The 20,156-nt window shown below is 44.4% G+C and overlaps 1 protein-coding gene across 2 annotated transcripts in view; it reads right to left on the bottom strand.

Moving 5' to 3' along the window:
• znf592 (zinc finger protein 592) overlaps nucleotides 1-20,156 on the bottom strand; it is a 154,569-nt gene that overhangs the window by 42,657 nt on the left and 91,756 nt on the right. For both annotated transcript variants that reach the window (XR_013495692.1, XM_078200174.1), the window contains exons 4-6: nucleotides 15,227-15,405; nucleotides 12,735-12,911; nucleotides 6,454-6,616 (exon numbers count right to left, since the gene is read on the bottom strand). Coding sequence is in view for 1 of the 2 variants with exons in the window: in XM_078200174.1 (XP_078056300.1) it covers nucleotides 6,454-6,616; nucleotides 12,735-12,911; nucleotides 15,227-15,405 (519 nt within the window). In the remaining variant the exon portion in view is untranslated. The remainder of the gene's footprint in view (nucleotides 1-6,453; nucleotides 6,617-12,734; nucleotides 12,912-15,226; nucleotides 15,406-20,156) is intronic.

Below are 20,156 nucleotides of genomic sequence, written 5' to 3'. Positions count from 1 at the left end.
TACACACACGAGCGTGGCGCACATGCGCTTACACACACATGTGCGTACATACACACACGCACACACACACAGGAACGTACACACTTGCATACCCACACACACACATGCACGCGCGTACACACACACATGCATACAGACACACGCTAATGTACTGCGAATTATATTGTTTTCTGGGCCTTTGACATGTGAAGTGATCTGAGAAACTTCAACCCTACTCTCCAGTTTATTTTCACCGCTTTTAGGTCTCTCCTGCACCCTCAGGTTCCCTTGGAGACTTTCCGCCTCTTACATAGGTGTGTCTGTTTCCACCTCACCGCGCATCACCTACATTCTGCCTGGCGTTTAAACAAAAAGCTCTTGAAAATAGTTTCTGTTAAAACTGAAAACAGGTTCCAAGGTTTACACGTGCTTTTCCTGAAAATGGCGATGGTGTTCATATAGTGTCAGAGGAAGAGACTACAGCAATGGTCATGACATATATTCCACCAAATCATCAGGAATGACCAGTGATATTATATTTTAATCTAATACTCAGATCAAGGTCCAAGAACTGTGCATTTCAGTTACCCAGCTTCATAGAAACAGTCCCACTGTTGTTAGGGTTTTCCAATCTTCTGCTGAAGGTGATGTCTACTTGCTTAAGCTTTGATGGTGACTTTTGGTCAGCTATTTAAGGACAAAATAGTTGCAAACTATGTGTGCCTGATTCTTGTCTTGAACCAAAGTGCACAAATGTGCATTTCCAACAAGTGAGATAACCACTGCTAAAATAGTACTGGCACATGCTGGGACTTGCCCCAGAGAGCGCACCTTCAGACTGCAGCATGTTGTGGATGGTAAACACAGTGCACTTGTAGGGAGTTACAGCTGTTAAACCACTTCGACACCAGCTAGTGGAAAGAACATCGATTCAACCCCTCGGCTGTACAGAAAGGCTGAGGCTTTCGGGCAAGATTGTTAGTGAAGGTACTGTTAGATACAAAAGTTCAACAAGCATTTTGGGAAGTATGCACTTTCCTCCTCAACATCTTCAAGTCATATTTTCAACATTAGATATTTGAGTTACTCTGAAAGCAAAGGTGGTGACTGAAAAGATTCTCAGAGAAGTTTTTCAGAATAATTTATCAAATGTAAGAAAGTCACATATGAGCCAATTTTTAAAAATTCACTCATAGGACATAGGTGTCGCTGGCTGGGCCAGCATTTATTGCCCAGCCCTAGTTGCCTGAGGGCAGTTGAGAATCAACCACATTGCTGCGGCTCTGGAGTCACATGTAGGCCAGACCAGGTAAGGATGGCAGATTTCCTTCCCTAAAGAACATTAGTGAACCGGATGCGCTTTTCCGACAATGGTTTCATGGTCATCGGTAGATTCTTAATTCTAGGTAATCTTTTATTGAATTCAAATTCCACCATCTGCCGGGACAGGATTCGAACCCGGGTCCCGAGAACATTAGCTGAGTTTCTGGGTTAATAGTCTAGCGATAATACCACTAGGCCATCAACTCCCCCTGTAATTGAAAAGTATCTAGGATTCTGCATACACTTACGTAGGAAGTGCATCGAGTCTCACTTACGAGTAATAATAGGTAGGTTGATAGATTTGTATATAGCTATGGAAACAGCTCCTGCGTTCAAAACTACTTTTAAAATCACAGCACAAGATGCTCACAGAACATTATGTTATAGTGTGGCAATCAATCTTCTGCCAGTTAGACAGGCTAGCTATGGATAAGTACTAATTGCACTGAGTTTAGTAAGATGACAAATTATATAATAGTTAATACAACTTTAACAGTAAGAGGCCAGAAATTAAAAATAAAATCCATGGACATGATAATGAAACTTCCTCTCTCAATTTTATTTCCAGATAAAGATGTGTAAATTGAGAGTCAGTGATTTGAGACAAATTGTTCCCTAGAACGTTCCCTGGTCAGCCCTGGTATACGCTAATTATTCCCATCATGAGAACAATTACAAATGCTTTGCATTTTTGTTACTCAGATTCACAATTTGTCTCAAATCACTGACTCTCAATTTACGTACACGGGGCAGTCAGTCTCAACAGGCCTTAGATTAACACAGGCCAAGTTTGAATCCTTAGATCTTCCTGGACTCTACGGTACTAGATATCACTAGATAGGAGGGTTGATCAGTCAGTTCGTGGATGATACGACAATTGGTGGGGTGGTAAATAGTGAGGAGGATAGCCTTAGATTACAGGTGGATATAGGCGAGCTGGTCAGAAGGGCTGATCAGTGGCAAATGGAATTCAATCCGAGTAAGTGTGAGGTGATGCACTTGGGCAGGACAAACAAGGCAAGGGAATACATGATGAATGGCAGGACTCTGGGAAGCACAGAGGATCAGAGGGACTTTGGTGTGCACGTACACAGGTCCCTTCAGGTAGCAGGACAGGTGGATAAATTGGTTAAGAAGGCAAATGGTATACTTGTCTTTATTAGCTGAGGCATAGAGCTTAGGAGCTGGGAGGTTATGTTGGAACATTGGTTAGGCCACGGCTAGAGAATTATGTGCAGTTCTGGATTCCATATTACAGGAGGGATGTAACCGCATTAGAAAGGGTGCAGAGGAGATTGACCAGCATGTTGCCTGGGCTGGATAGTTTTAGTTATTAAGAGAGATTGGATAGGCTAGGGTTATTTTTCTTGGAGCAGTGGAGACTGAGGGGGGACAGGATTGAGGTGTAGAAAATTATGAAGGGCATAGATAGAGTAGACAGGAAGAAACTTTTCCCCTTGGTGGAGGGATCAGTGACTACAGGGCATAGATTTAAGGTAAGGGGCAAGAGATTTAGAGGGGTTGGGAGGAAAAATCTTTTCAACCAGAGGGTGGTGGGAGTCTGGAATTCACTGCCTGAAAGGGTGGAAACAAGTTTTTAGATGTGCACTTGCGATGCCAAGGCATACAGGGCTATGGGCCAAGTGCTGGAAATTGGGATTAAAATAATTAGGTGGTTTGTCTTTGACTGGCGCAGTGATGGGCCGAAGGGCCCTTTTCTGTGCTGTATACCTCTATGACTCTATGAATTAGAAAAAAAAATTGGCGGGTAAAATCAGTAAAAACACAAAGATGATTTACCAGTACATTAAGGCTAAGAGAATAACAAAAGGGTAGGTGTATCAAAGACGTACATAGTGATGCACAGATGCAGAAGATGTGGGCAGGGTTATTGATGAGTATTTTGTTTCTGTGATGTTAGTGTACCTTTAAGAGTTTTTTAAAATCATGGTCACAGCCTTGGGCGATGCCATTGCTGGAAGGAGGAAAAAAATCCTGCGGGCAGGTCAGGTGATCAAAGTTTTTCAGCTTTCAGTTTCGTTTTGGCTGCAGAGTTAGTCTTAGACTGACTCTTTTGGCTAAGAGTCAGTCTTAGAAGCAAGCTGGAAAAGAAGTCTCTTTCTCTCTCTGTTTTGCTTTGAAAGTTTTACCAGTTAGCTGAAATAAAGGCTTGTTGCCAGGCTACAGCAAAGAGTCTGTGCTTTGGTGTTTTGGGGAGTTGATCTGAATACAAACTGCTCTGAGTTTTCAAGATCATTTGAAATCAGCATTCAACCCAGGGAGGTGGATTCCAGTATCATGTGAGCTTTAGCCCGTGCAGTGATAAATCTGTTTAAAGGGTTTTGTTTATTGAATATTGGTTTTGATTGGAACATCTGACATATATTCGTTAAGGGTTATACATTATTGTGGTTGTTTTGTTTTTGCTTGTAATTGATGGAAGTTATTGCTAATTTTCGTTCCGTATACGTTAACCATATTCTTAAATAAACTTTGTTTGATAAAAGCTCCCTCGTGGGTCTTTTGAGTCACACCTAAGTGAAACATCTCATGCTTATTCTAACCAAATTCAAAATGCAAAACTTATGATTCAGGTGGGCTCCATAAGACACTTTGGAGTTTCTAACCTGAACCCTAACACTTTTGTCTTCACTAAGGAGACAGATGATGCAGACATTCTAGTTAGAGGGAGTGTGAAATTTTAGATGTAATAAACATAACGCGAGATTAAGTACTGAAAGAATTGACATCCTTGTCCATGGATAAATCATCAAGGCCCAACAGACTGTAAAAGGAAGCCAGGGAGGAAATAGTGGATGCTCTGAGAATCATTTTCCAATCCTCACTAGATACAGGCAAGGTACCCCAGAGGATTTGAGGTTGATCAGTGAACACTGTACCATTTCTTAAAAAAGAGTGTGAGGGATAGGTCAGATAATCATAGGCCAGTCAGTCTTACTTTGGTGGTGGGCAAATTATTGGAATCAATTCTGAGAGGCAGGACAAACTGTCACTTAGAAAGGCACGGATTGATCAGGGATAGTCAGCATGGTTTTGTTAGGGGTGGGTCAGGTCTTATTAACTTAATCCAAATTTTTGAGAAAGTAACAAGGAGGATTGATGAGGGTAGTACAGTGGATGTTGTCTACATGGATTTTAGTAAGGCATTTGACAAGGTTTCACATAGCAGACTGGTCGTGAAAGTGTGAGGTAATGTATTTGGGCAGGGCAAACAAAGCAAGGGAATACTCAATAAATAGGAGGATGTTGAGAAGGGTAGAGGAAGTGAGAGACCTTGGAGTGTATGGCCACAGGCCCTGACGGTAGCAGGACAGGTGGATAAGGTGGTCAAGAAAACACATGGAATGTTCTCCTTTATTGGATGAGGTATTGAATACAAAAGCAGGGATGTAATGTTGGAACTGTAAAAGACTCTGGTTAGGCCACAACTGGACTTTTGTGCACAGTTTGATTACCACATCATAGGAAGGACGTAATTGCTCTGGAGAGATTGCAGGAGATTTACGAGAATGCTGCCAGGGCTTGAAAATTGCAGTTGTGGGGAAAGATTGGATAGGCTCGGGTTGTCTTCCTTAGAATAAATAGAGGAGGCTGAGGGGTGACTTAATTGAGGTGTAAAAAAAAAATGAGGGGCCTAGATAGAGTAGAGAGGAAAGACTTGTTCTCCTAGCTGAAAGGCCAACTACCAGCATGTAAAGATTTAAGCCATGGTGTGGAGATGCCGGCATTATACTGGGGTGGACACAGTAAGAAGTCTCACAACACCAGGTTAAAGTCAAACAGATTTATTTGGAACCACGAACTTTTGGAGCGCTGCTCCTTCATCAGATGAGCGACTCACCCGATGAAGGAGCAGTGGTCCGAAAGCTCGTGATTCCAAATAAACCTGTTGGACTTTAACCTGGTGTTGTGAGACTTCTGAAAGATGCGGTAGAAAGATTAGAGGGAACATGAGGAAACTTTTGTTTTACTTGAGGGTGGTTTACATCTGGAATTCTCTGTCCAAATTTGTGGTTGACAGAGACACATTTAACTCATTTGAAAGGTACCTGGAACTGCACCTGAAATTCTGTAACCTACAAGGCGATGGACCAAGTGCTGGAAAGTGGGATTAAAATTGGCGGCTAGTTTCTTGCCAACACCCCCACTCTTTTTTTGACTGATGCAGATGCGATGGGCTGAATGGCCTCTTTCTGCGCTGTAACTTTTCCATAGTTCTAAACTTACTGAGCCACCAGAGAGCTACAAATAAACCAGGTGGTTATCACCAAATCTTTGGTGATTGACAAGTAGCAAATTCAGTTGTTTGCGGGACTCCAGAATTTCTGCTGACAGTTTAGTGATGTGCTCCACGATACATTACTTTTTTGTGAAAACATTGTGGCTTAGCAGGAACTTGTCTCTAACCCAGCCATTAAAAATATTCCTTTATTGCTGCCTTCCCTGGCAACACATTGCAGTATGCATTGCCACAGTGCATTCTTTGCTTCAACCAATATAAAGGCTGCTACCACATTTCAGAAAACTGTCAAGCTAAGTTCAACACACTCACCCTACCTACTGCTTATTAAAAAAAATCATTCCGCAAGCTCAGTTGGGTTGGAATGATTATGCTTCATGTACTAAAGCATGAAATCATAGAAGCTCTACAGTGCAGAAGGAGGCCATGTGGCTCGTTGAGCCTGCACGGACAACAATCCCACTCAGGACCTATCCCCGTAACCCCACGTATTTACCCTGCTTGTCCCCCTGACACTAAGGGGCAATTTAGCATGACCAATCAACCTAACATGCACATCTGTGGGAGGAAACCCACACAGGCACAGGGAGAACGAGCAAACTCCGCACAGACAGTGACCCAAGGCCGGAAATGAACCCGGGTCCCTGGCGCTGTGAGACAGCAGTGCTAACCACTGTGCCACACAAGCACAAATCATATACACCTATTTCTTTTAAATAAAGTCAAGGTACCGAAGAGTTTACGTCACACACATGAAGCAGCAACACCTTGACCATTATATTTTTCTTACCACGAAGAGCTCACTCGCATGCGTCCACCACAGACCACAACAAACTAACTGAACTCAACTTGACTTTGAGATGCAGGTTACCTTCTGCCACTGCACCTACCTTGAAGTGCTCCATCATCAGTTGTTTGTGCATGTAGAGCAGTTTGCACACAGGACACTTGTACACACACACTCTCAACTTGTTTTTGTGCTGTTCGAAGTGTTTGTGTAGCAAAGCTCGCTGGTTGAATACAGTTTCACACATTGAGCACTTTAAGATGACTCTGTAAGTTGAGAAATATTTTACGTCAGCAATCAACCCACGGACAAATCAGCAGCAAAGACAACTCTTACCACTTTGAAATTATACACAAAAAGCTTTAAAGAAATTATTAAAGCTATATTCCAGGATAAAGTTCTCCACTCTGTTGCACATTGCACCCTGATAACAAATGAAAAATAATAGGGCCAAAGCCCAAGTCTGAGGCCAAGTGACAGAACATTGCAATTCCCAAAGATAAAAGCAAAATACTGCGGATGCTGGAATCTGAAACAAAAACAGAAAATGCTGGAAAACCTCAGCAGGTCTGACAGCATCTGTGGAGGGAGGCGAGAGCTAATGTTTCGAGTCCAGATGACCCCTTTGTCAGAGCGGCCATGCTAAATTGTCCCTCAGTGTAACCCGAACAGGCACCAGAGTGTGGCGACTAGGGGATTTTCACAGCAACTTCATTGCAGTGTTAACGTAAGCCTAATTGTGACACTAATAAATAAACCTTAAAAACTTAAAAGTTCGTCAGAGCTCTGACAAAGGGTCATCTAAACTCAAAATCTTGGCCCTATTCTCTCCCCACAGATGCTGTGCGATTTTCCAGCATTTTCTGTTTTTGTATCACAATTCCCAATTCCAGTGGTACGGAGCCAGCTGCATGGAACAGAACACTTGGGTCAGCTTTTGTTCCTTTAGCTTTATATCTGACCTATTGGGTCTTGGTTTTATTTTGAAATACGAGGAGAAGTCTTCGCCGAGTTTATTCTGGAGTTTCCCTTAACGTGAACTGTGTGTCACTATCCGCGTCAATCAATTAAAAGGGAAATTTATTGCCAAAGATGTGTGCTTGCTGCATGGGCAGAAGGAACAGTGGCAGGACTAGTCACTGAAATGAGCATCAGAAAGTGCAGCAGATAGCAGCCAGATCTTACAGGTCTCGTGACCGACTGACTTGCTTTCAATTTTCTATGGACAACAATGTTGTTTAAAAATGGATGCTGGAATCTGAAACAAAAACAGAGAATGCTGGAAAATCTCAGCAGGTCTGACAGCATCTGTGGAGAGAGAAAATGGAGCCAACGTTTCGATTGCTGCTCTGATTTCTTTTCAGAGTGGCAGTTGCAAACATGTTAATAAAAACACAGCAACAATAATGATATCAGTAACTCTCAGCACATTATTAGTTCAGGGAAAGTGAGCTTCGCTGGTAAGGCCAGCATTTATTAACCCCCCCCCTTGAGAAGGCGGTCCTATTGAATTTTCTATTCAATTGGGCAATCAAAAACTACTCAAAGATGCTTAACTTGGACTCCACCAGGACCACTTTGTTCCAAGTTACAGACAATCCCAATTTGGAAATACCTTACTGCCAGTTCAGACCCCTGAGCTCTCGACCTCACGACACTGGGGGCAATACATTCGCCACAAAGACTGCAGTGGTTCAAGAAGCTAGTTCACTACTACCTCCTCAAGGGCAATTAAAGGTTGGCATTAAATGCTGGCCTTGCCAGCAATGCCAACATCCCATGAATGAATAAAGAAATCTTGAGTTCTGCGTTCGTGAGGATTAAGAAAGAAAGCCAAAACCAAGGCATTTGGTCATGTGAGGAGAGGCAATCTATTTTAAATTGAAGAAAATTAGTTGCTGGTTTAAGCTGCCCGGTTTGATTTCCTTTCTCAATGACATGATGGGCAAGGTCAACTATGATGGAGCAACATTGGGAACCTCTGAGATCCGCAGTGATGTCAAACAGGGTTGTGCCCTTAGCATATTCTTCTCTTTGCTGTTGACATGTGTCTTCAGGTCATCTCCAGAGGCTGCCTACTCATATACAGAACTGACTCAAAGCTGTTCAGCCTTGCCCCGCCAAGTCAGTCCTCATCTGGGAGTTACTCTGTGCATAACAAGCCTTCCATACAGAACAACACGTTCGGCAGGCTCTCCCACAATTGTAAAGAGTTTGATTTGATCACGATTTGGAAGACAAATGTCATGCAAGTGTGGAGGGGCACTGGAAATGGCGAGGAGAAACGGGAATCTCAGCTAGCAAAGAAGAGGGCCCAGTGAAAAGAGGGCAGGAAATCCTCGACTTTCCAAGCCCACTGTTATAGATTATCATAGAATATCATAGAATCATAGAAGCCCTACAGTGCAGAAGGAGGCCATTCGGCCCGTCGTATCTGCACCAACAACAATCCCACCCAGACCCTTTCCTCATAACCCCACATATTCACCCCGCTAATTCTTCTAACCTATGCTTCCTGGGACTCTAAGGGGGCAATTTAGCATGGCCAATTCACCTAACCTGCACATCTTTGGGCAGTGAGAGGAAACCGGAGCACCCGGAGGAAACCCACGCAGGCATGGGGAGAATGTGCAAACTCCACACAGACAGTGACCCAAGCCGAAAATCGAACCCAGGTCCCTGGAACTGTGAGGCAGCAGTGCTAACCACTGCGCCATCATGTCACCCCCTGTCTTTATCTTTAATGTGTGGAGTCTGCATGTTCTCCCCGTGTCTGCGTGGTTTCCTCCGGGCGCTCCGGTTTCCTCCCGCAGTCCGAAAGACGCGCTAGTTAAGTGCATTGACCGTGCTAAATTCTCCCTCAGTGTACCCGAACAGGCACCAGAGTGTGGCAACTAGGAGATTTTCACAGTAACTTCATTACAGTGTTAATGTAAACCTACTTGTGACACTAATACATAAACTTTAAACTTTATCTGCAGCACACGCGGCAGAGACAGCCATGCCAGGGTGGGGCTCCTGAGCTTTAGCAGGCGACATTAAACAGAGTTGATCATCATGGCCAAATCAGCGTCTCATGAGATGGAAGGCTGCCCAACAGACAAGGGGTCAGAATGAGCTGGAATGACCTAATGATGAGTGAATGCATGGTAAATCAGACACATGAGCCAGGCAGGTTGCCTGGCAGTCAGTTGATAATGTTAAAAAGATACTTATGCTATTAATTGACAGACCTAACAGTTTGTGCTCTGTTAATGGGTAAATCATAGAATCATAGAATCCTACAGTGCAGAAGGAGGCCATACAGCCCATCGAGATTGCACCGACCACAATCCCACCCAGGTCCTATCCTCATAACCCCATGCATTTACTCTAGCTAGTCCCCCTGATGCTAAGGGGCAATTTAGCATGGCCAATCAACCTAACCGGCATATCTTTGGTCTGTGGGAGGAAACCGGAGCACCCGGAGGAAACCCACGCAGACACGGGGAGAACATGCAAACTCCACACAGACAGTGACCCAAGCCGGGAATCGAACCCAGGCCCCTGGCGCTCTGAGGCAGCAGTGCTAATCACTGTGCCACCATGCACAGCTTTCAGCAGCTTTCATGAAACGCATGGGGAGGTGAAGCGTGAGGTGGTATTTTTGCAAAGCAAATGGCAGAGCAGTGCAAACCATCCAGCAACTTGTAGTAATTTACAACACACAGTGTATCTCTTCTTTGTCATTAATTGTGGCTGATTTGTATGTTAATATCCATGCACACCGTTGCACCTTGTTAATTCTTCAACAAGTTCCAAAGCAAGCAGAAGACACCTTTAACTTAACATGCAGAAACAAAGATATGGGCCGGTATTTTATGACCTCATTCGGGCGAGGCTCGTAAAATCCCGCTCGTGGCCAACGGGGAATTCTGTTCTGTGTGCCGCGGTGGTAAAATTCCAGCTATAATTTTTCATCTGAATGAGATCTAGTTGATGACTGGGAAAAGATTCTTGGTGATTTGCATGACTTTGATGCTTGGTTCTATCTAAATAGTTCACAGCAAATTTTGTACATCCGATACATGCAAGAAACTGAAAATTACCAGTCATGTAACAAAGCTCAATTAATGGCAAAAATAAAATGCCACGCTGAAACCAACGAAACCAATTTTAATCTAGATTAAAATTCACCACTTCAAAGAGTCAAGTGTTATGGGGACATCTGGAACAGTGGAGTGAGGGCCATAAAGAGGGGGATAAAACATATTTCTAATAACAAAAAGGGAAAGGGGGATATGGGGAACAGGTGGGAAGGTGGATTTGAGACCAGGGAGAGATCAGCCATGGTCTGATTGAATGGCGGAGCGGGCTCGAGGGGCTGAATGGCCTACTCCTGCTCTTCTATTTGTTGCGCTCTACAAATGCACAAAACAGACATCCACTTGGGATACTTCACAACAGCTTTGATATACAATGCTAGTTACTTTAATACTACATTTACTTTTCACCTTACCGGTGTGTGGCTGGGGAAGAGGGAGAGGGAGAAAGAGGGGTAAAGCAGCCCCACTGTGCTAGCAGAAGAACTACAACATTTTCAGCACCGTCTGTATTTTCTCAGATTGTGATTTTTCACAAACCCAATTGAAGAACTGCCTCTTGATGTTCACTACAAACCCAAGGACAATCTCCTTTTCCATATAACCACTCTACTCTCATTTCCCTTCCATCTTTTTCTTGAGTTTATTGTAATATATATATAAATGAAAACATTTATCGCTCAAAACTATAACTGAACATTTACTTTCTCATTTCTCACTATCTAATTTAAGTTTATTTATTAGTGTCACAAGTAGCCTTACACTAACACTGCAATGAAATTACTGTGAAAATCCCCGAGTCGCCACACTCCAGCGCTTGTTTGGGTACACCGAGAGAGAATTTAACATGGCCAATGCACCCTAACCAGCACATCTTTCGGACTGAGAGAGGAAACCGGAGCACCCGGAAGAAACCCACGCAGACACACAGGGAGAACGTGCAAACTCCACACAGACAGTGACCCGAGCCGGGAATCGAACTCGGGTCTCTGGTGCTGTGAGGCGGCAGGGCTAACCACTGTGCTACCATGCCGTCCCGGAACGGCAGAGCAGGCTCGAGGGGCCCGAATGGCCTACTCCTGCTTCCAATTCATAACCCATGCAGACATGGGGAGAATGTGCAGTCTCCGCACAGACAGTGACCCGAGTTTCTTTGATGTTACGAGTAGGCTTCTATTAACACTGCAATGAAGTTTCTGAGAAAATCCCCTCGTCACCACACTCCAGCGCCACAGGGAGAACGCGCAGATTCTGCACAAATAGTCATCCGAGCGGTGAATCGAACCCAGGTCCCTGGCGCTGTGAGGTAGCAGTGCTACCCACTGTGCCACCCAATTTATTGAGATTCACTGCAGCCTTGCTAATTAAAGGTGCTTGCTCTCATGAGGTAGTTAACCCTCGTGAATGAATTGATGCCCAGAAACACTTGTGCTCTAGCTTGTGGAATGTCATTGCTCTCAAAAGGAAATAGAAGGTAACACTTCCATCTGATTCTATGCCACACCACCCCTCACCCTGCCTTCATACATGCAAACAGCGTAGCAGCCAAAATATAACAGGACCCAATACCCAAGGGAAAATGACTGACAAAAGAGTCTAGAAATAGAAGTTCTTCAAACTGAATGTGAGATCAGGTTTGTTGGAAAATCGCCATAGGAATGATCGGTGGGGGCTGAGCAAACCACAACTATGGGTGCATTTGCCCCACGGGTTTACATTGATGATGGTACAAACGCATCATGAAGGCAGACCAGGAGAAAGAATGCCAAGACTCTGTGGTAAAGGTAATCACATCGGAATCAGTTCAGACCTTGGCATCTGCTTTACATTCCACAGGTTTAGCAGTTTTGTCTTCACACCAACACTAAATCTTGTAGTGCGAATGCACCGTAAGCTCACCAACTGAGAATCCTCAGCTGGCTCAAGCAGTATCCCATCAAGAGAGACTGAGACAGCTAGAGGCGACAGGAAGTTTTGCCCAGAGCGTGGGCTGCTGATCTCAACTGGATCATCAGATGCAGCGGAAGCAACGTTCGTTACTTCAATCACAACACAGTGCATTTTTAGTGCAACTCGCACACTATTCAAACAACATGCTCAGCTGCATGAACTGGGTGTTTCACATGGGGAGGATACCATGTTGTAGCCTCATAAATCAGGTCAGTGCAATTCACTGCATCAGACGCCCAATCGCCCCATTCCCTTTTAAGTATTGTTAAGCGGTTTGCTCTGCGGCTTATGGCACTCAGTGGCCATGACTATTATTAATCCAGATACGCTGATGTGAGAATGTTGAACTTACTCAGATTGCCAGTGTTTAACTAACGGGTGTTGAGAGCTGTAATGGGAGCTGGCGCTTTGAGACGACTTGAAGGCCATTGGACAAATGGTGCACTTGTGGAAAAATTCACAGTGGGCTGCTTGAATGTGGCTCTTGAGTGCGTTCGGATCATTGGAGATGATCCCACAGTGCAGACACCTGCACGGAGAGGGTAAAATACAGGAGTAAGTTCCACAAATACTTTGACTATTTCACAATTACAGAGCCCGCATTTCAATTTGGACAGATGGTATAATTAGATTCTGCTACCCTTCTTTTAGCGCAGGCAGGTTTAACCAATATTTCACAAGTACAAAACAAAACAGTTAAACACAGAGACGCCTGAAGCAACTTAAGAGGAAGTAAAATCTGAAGAGGGACCTTGTTGCCCTAACCTCTTCCTATTTTTTATTTGGGATATTATAGATTTTTAAAAGTTTTTTTTTTGTAAAAGAAACGAGAGTCTTGGTTAGGGACTGCTTTGCCACAAGACTATTCTGGTAATGGCAATGTACGGAGAACATGGCTCTGTATGGCTCCACTGCAAGCTCTCAGGCTTCTTTATCTTTGATAATGGACTACCAGGAGACACAGTAGCAGCCGGCCGGCTGTCACGTGCCTTCCAGTTTACCCTTCCATCCTGTGAGGAAGCAGCTGTAACTCCAACATCGTGAGCACGAGCATTCCAACAGCTGGACAGAATTCCTGATTCCAATTCTTCTAGCCTCTGGAATTCACATCCAAGAAACACATTAAACATTATTCTACTTCACTGGTTATTTTCGGAAAACAAATGATGTCCAGAGCCCAACTATCCCAAAACCCTAAAGAAGATTTCACTTTGAATCTGCCCCACAGAGTAAAGTTAGCAAATCCACCATTTTAACAATGAAGTTACATTCCTCACACGTTCTCTCCAGACAGCACAAACTAATCAGCACCTCTCCCCACTCCAGTTTATCAAGGTCTAGAAGTTATATCAAGACACTCTGGCCTCATTTAAATAAGTATTTTCCTCCCCTTTAGTCAGTGACATTTTGCTTGGTAACGACACAGATAGCCATCACCTTGCTCAAGTTTCCAGGTTAGACCACTGAGAAATAGATGTGACGGAAAAGCTTTTCGGTATATGGAGAGCAGAATACCTCCAAGTGGTAGTTATTGCACTAAGAACCATAGAATTCCTACTGTGCAAAAAAGAGGCCATTCGGCCTATCAAGTCTGTGCCGACTCTCCGATAGACCATCCCATCCAGTCCCTCCCCTCTGCCCTATTCCTGTAAGCCCATGCATTTGCCATGCTTAATCCACCTAATCTACACATCTTTGGACACTAAGGGACAATTTGGGACGGCCAATCCACCTGCACATCTTTGGACTGTGGGAGGAAACCGGAGCACCCGGAGGAAACCCACGCAGACACAAGGAGAACGTGTAAACTCCGCACAGACAGTGACCCAAGGCCGGAATCGAACCTGGGTCTCTGGCGCTGTGAGGCAGCAGTGCTAACCACTGTGCCGCCCTTAACGTGTCTAAATTTAGACAGATTAGATGTGTGCTGAAACAGTCAAAGTTTAGTAATCTCCAACAGTATGCAGGGAATCTACTGCAGCTTAATTTGCTAATTACTGTGCAGATAAATGCTTGGGCAGCCTGGACCTTTCTACCTGTAGGTTTCTGTATAATTAACCGGAGCTCTGCTTTCATTGGCACATCTGCCCCTCAATGTCCCACAATGAGCCAGGCTGGAAGGTCACATCAGTGCTGCAGACTGACAGGTTCTCGTATTGGATTCCTGAGTGCTTTTGACTCCAAGCTTTGAGCAAGCAGGCACGCCATATCGAACCCATCTCAGCCCCAAGGTGACACTACACTTTGACAGAAAGAGAGTCAGGAGAGTGGAAAAGCAACCTACTTCCCAGGAATTTATTGCCAGCTGTTTGTAAAGCGTTGGGGCCATGTGATTAGTTGCCCTGTGTAGCTTGCTTACTAATTCTCCATCCGGGGGGAGAAGGGTAGCTTACCTCCAACCCTGCTCCTCTCATAGATAACAACCACTGCACGTTGAGGAGAGAACACATTGAACTATGCTGTCTGACACCAGGTTTCACACATTGTCAGTTCTGGCAGTGCCGTTTTCTTTGATTGGTGGAACTAAAATCTCCAAAATGCAAGCTGTCCAAATTATAATTCTACTGCTTTTCCTGCCTCCACTGTTGCATATTCAGCTGCCTCAGCAATGGTGTACACACCGGAGTGCTTTAGAAATTGGTAAAAACTGACATTGCCATTTTTCTCATGAGGAGATATTTTGGATATTGAATTTTAACTCTTGGCGGAAAATAGTAATGGTGTGTAACAGCGAATGGTTACTTTCTTTATTCCCAAACGCTTCTGGAAGTATTAACTGTTTTGGAATGGGAATTCAAACTGGCTATTTTCTGAAAACTGTTACTCCGAGTGAGAAATACTGACCTATACACTACCGTCCGTGCATAGTGTAAGCAGTTTTCCTTGACGTGAGTTTGGAAATAAGCTGAACGGCACACCGCACCACACTCCGGACAGCTGTAAGGCGACTTGTGTGCATGGATGCGGAGATGAGCAGCATGACTGCACTTGTTGGGTAGCATCATCTGGCAGACTCGACAAGTCTTAGGAAAAGAAAAGGAGGAGAAACGTAATTGTAAAACATCCCACAAGTACATATCACTGTCACAGGGCACCTTATTCAGCCCCAAGCAAACTGCGTTATTGTGGACAGAAAATGAACCGTAATTCAGTTATCATTCTCCAATATAAATATCAATGCTGATTTAGAAAGTAATCTACCCAATGGGCATGCACTTTCTCAGCTCACAGGCGATGAGAGGCTTCTTATGGGTCATAAGATTTAAATATATGTAGAATATCCTAATACCTCTTACCAACTACCATGCGCTTGATAATATATTTTGCATTATTTAAAGTTTATTTACTTAGGGCGGCATAGTAGCACAGTGGTTAGCATTGCTGCTTCACAACTCCAGGGACCTGGGTTCGATTCCCGGCTTGGGTCACTGCCTGTGTGGAGTTTGCACATTCTCCTCGTGTCTGCGTGGGTTTCCTCCGGGTGCTCCGGTTTCCTCCCACAATCCAAAGATGTGCGGGTTAGGTTGATTGGCCATGCTAAAATTGCCCTTAGTGTCCTGAGATGCGTAGGTTAGAGGGATTAGTGGGTAAAATATGTAGGGGTATGGGGGTAGGGCCTGGGTGGGATTGTGGTCGGTGCAGACTCGATGGGCCGAATGGCCTCTTTCTGTGCTGTAGGGTTTCCATGATTATCAGTGTCACAAGTAGGCTTACATTAACACTGCAATGAAGTTACTGTGAAAATCCCCTAGTTGCCACACTCTGCTGCCTGTTCGAGTACACTGAGGGAGAATTTAGCACAGCCAATGCACCTAACCAGCACCTCTTTTGGACTGAGGGAGGAAACCGGAGCACCCGGAGGAAAACCATGCAGGCACAGGAAGAACATGCAGATTCCGCACAGACAGTGACCCAAGCTGGGAATTGAACCCGGGTCCCTGGTGCTGTGAGGCAGAAGTGCTAACCACTGTGCCACCGTGCCGCCCAAAAGGTGATATGTTTGTACAGATGTGGCAGAGTAAGTAACTATCACAGAGCAGGCATTAATGGCATTGTTAGTGTGGTATTGTTACTGGACTAGTAATCCAGACATCCATGATAATGCTCTGGGACAAGGGTTCAAATCCCACCACAGCAGATGCGGAATTTGAATTCAATGAAAATCTGGAATTAAAAATGTAATGATGACCATGAAACCATTGTCGATTGCCGTAAAAATCTGGTTCACTAATGTCCTTACCCAGTCAGGCCTACATATGATTCCAGATCCTACAGCAATGTGGTTGTCTCTTAAGTGCCGTCTGAAATGGTCTAGCAATCCACTCAGCTAGGGGCAATTAGGGATGGACAATAAAAGCTGCCCAGCCAGCAAAACCCACATCCCGTGAATGAATTAAAACAAAAGCAAATCCAATACAAGACCTTTGCATTACAGGATGAGTTGTAAAACCTTGGTCCACGTGAACTAAAGCTAACATTCTAAAGATAAGTTCTACATAAGAACTAGGAGCAGGAGTAGGCTATCCAGCCCCTCGAGCCTGCTCCCCCATTCAATAAGATCATGGCTGATCTTTTTGTGGACTCAGCTGCACTTACCCACCCGCTCACCATAACCCTTAATTCCTTTACTGTTCAAAAATCTATCTATCCTTGTCTTAAAAACATTCAACGAGGTAGCCTCAACTGCTTCACTGGGCAGGGAATTCCACAGATTCACTACCCTTTGGGTGAAGGAGTTCCTCCTCAACTCAGTGCTAAGTTCTGTAGTCATGTTAATAGAAGGTTGACAAATAAAACATTTTAGAAGCAAATCCAGAAGTCTCAAACTCAGCAGAGGACAAAACGCTTAAAAAAAATGAACAGTCTCTCTTTGCTAGTCAGCAAATTCATACAGATGTGTTTTTATTCAATATTTCCTGAAATAACCTAAGCTGGAGTGAACCAGATGCCTCTGATTCCACTTTGTTATGGAGACGCAGTAGCCAAGTGTCTGCTTTACTTCACAGCTGTCAAGAGCTCTAACCGTAGGTCATTGTTTCCCCATCTCACTGCTTTACGTCATGACCCAGCTCATGGTTCTAAGAAGCTAATCAGATACACAGACTTCACAATGTGGTCATTTGGCACCAAAGTGGAACTGAAAGTATTTTTCCTCAAGGTTTATTTGGGAAGTCTGTAGCCTCATTGTGCCCTGCACTAAGAAAATATATTAAATCAGAATTGTTAAGACACAAAATATAAAATCAGATCTTTGAAAGTGAAATAGCAACTAGTTGTACAGTTTACAATTAGCCGACAGTGAAGAAAGTCAGGATTCTCCCTGCTACAGACAAGGAGGAAATGCCTCAATAGTTTCCACAACAGGATTTATCTCCCCACTTGCAGATAGTTACAATTGTTCCATTCCACTCCTCCCAAATCTTTCGGATAAGTGCAGGATGCCGTGAAGTGAGCAAAATTCCAGAAGCTTTGAAGATCTCAGTTGAAATAAGACCATAAGATATGGAAGCAGAATCAGGCCATTCGGCCCATCGAGTCTGCTTTGCCATTCAATCATGCCTGATAAGTATCTTAACTCCATTCTCTTGCCTTTTCCATGTAACCTTTGATCGAATCGAGGTACAGCGACAACTACGAAGAAAAGTATCCCGAGATAATAAAGTGTCTGGAAGAAAACAGGTTTCTGGTTTGTGCGGAACAGTTTAAGGGGCTGCAGCACCTCCCTCTGTGACATACAGTGAAAAGTAACCGATGCCTCAATATGCTAAGTGACCCAGCGGGAAAGAACGGTTTGAATGAAAAATCCGAGTTACCCTAAAATACAGGACAACACAGCACAGGGCCTATACAGGATGAAGGGAATGAAGGGGAAGTGAAGGATTGGAACTTGAGGAAGTCTATGTGGATGAATGAGGCAGGAGCCTCATCTTTCATCTTGATAACACTTGAATATATACTGAGTGGCTGAAAATGCCCTCCTTACCCAAATGCATTTCAGGTAGGTCTTTTCCTGATGGCATTTCCAAACTGGTACTGTGTTCATGGAGATAGATTGAAATGTTTATACGCAATGTGGCTACGACTGGCCCCAGAACTAGATGCATCGAAATGGTAGAAACACTGTCGTATAGTAATGGATACCGTTCTGAAGTAGATATTAAGACTCCTTGGCAAAACAAGGAAGGCACATAACTTTCAGCCCAGTTTGTTCCATACCTGGCCTTGAAGTTTAAACTTTTAAAAAAGTTTACTTATTGTCACGAGTAGGCTTACATTAACATTGCAATGAAGTTGCTGTGAAAATCCCCTAGGTGCCACACTCCGGTGCCTATTCGGGTACACTGAGGGAGAATTTAGCATGACCAATGCACCCTAACCAGCACGTCTTTCGGACTGAGAGAGGAAACTGGGACACCCGGAGGAAACCCACGCAGACACGAGGAGAATGTGTAAACTCCACACAGACAGTGACCCGAGCCGGGAATCGAACCCGGGTCCCTGGCGCTGTGAGGCAGCAGTGCTAACCACTGTGCCACCATGCCACCCTACTGGTGTACTCAAAAATGGATAAATGTTCCATCCCCAGGCCTAGCAAAGTGTGCAAAAACACACATAAGCACCCATATATATTTTGAAAAGTTTCAGGTTTCCAATCTCATTGATCCATTTATGATCTGTCTGACCAGCACAATACAGCACTATTGGAGATACTCTTTTTCAGAGACATTAAAGTGAAGCCCAAATACTTCCAGGTAAACATAAAAGATCCCACTATTTGTAGAAGAGCAGAGGGATGTTAGAATGTTCGGAACCCTACAGTACAGAAGGAGGCCATTCGGCCCATCGAGTCTGCACCGACAATAATACCACCCAGGCCCTATCCCAGTAACCCCACACATTTACCCTGCTAACCCCTCTAACCTATGCATCTGGGACGCTAAGGGGCAATCTTAGAACAAAGAACAAAGATAATTACAGCACAGGAACAGGCCCTTCGGCCCTCCAAGCCTGCACCGACCATGCCCGACTTAACTAAAACCCCCTACCCTTCCGGGGACCATATCCCTCTATTCCCATCCTATTCATGTATTTGTCAAGACGCCGCTTAAAAGTCACTACCGTATCCGCTTCCACTACCTCCCCCAACAACGAGTTCCAGGCACCCACTACCCTCTGTGTAAAAGATCTGCGTGGCCAATACACCTAACCCGCACATCTTTGGACATGGGAGATCACCCTGTGTCACCTGCCCTTCAACCAACACCCCCAAAACAGATATTTGGACCTTTGTTTCATTGATGGCTTTATCTGGGATCTTGCTGTGTATAAATTAGCTGTCACAGTTCCTGTATAATTACGGTGACTGCTCTTCAGCGGACTAGACATGGTAGATGCAGGAGGATATTCCTGATGATGGAGGAGTCCAGTTCAGGGGTCACAGTCTGAGGATACAGGGTAGGCCATTTAGGACGGAGGCTAGGAGACATTTCTTCACCCAAAGAGTGGTGAGCCCGTGGAATTCATTACCACAGGAAGTAGTTGATGCCAAAACATTGAATGTATTCAAGAGGCGGCTGGATATAGCACTTGGGGCGAATGGGATCAAAGGTTATGGGGGGAAAGCAGGATTAGGCTATTGAGTTGGACGATCAGCCATGATCGTGATGAATGGCAGAGCAGGATCGAAGGGCCGAATGGCCTCCTGCTCCTATCTTCTATGTTTCCAAAGTTCTTCACTGACTGTAAAGTCCTGAGGATGTGAAAAGCGCTATAC

The sequence above is a fragment of the Mustelus asterias genome, chromosome 29, assembly GCF_964213995.1.
Source record: "Mustelus asterias chromosome 29, sMusAst1.hap1.1, whole genome shotgun sequence".
NCBI lineage: Eukaryota > Metazoa > Chordata > Chondrichthyes > Carcharhiniformes > Triakidae > Mustelus > Mustelus asterias.
This window is presented reverse-complemented; position numbering and strand designations above follow the sequence as displayed.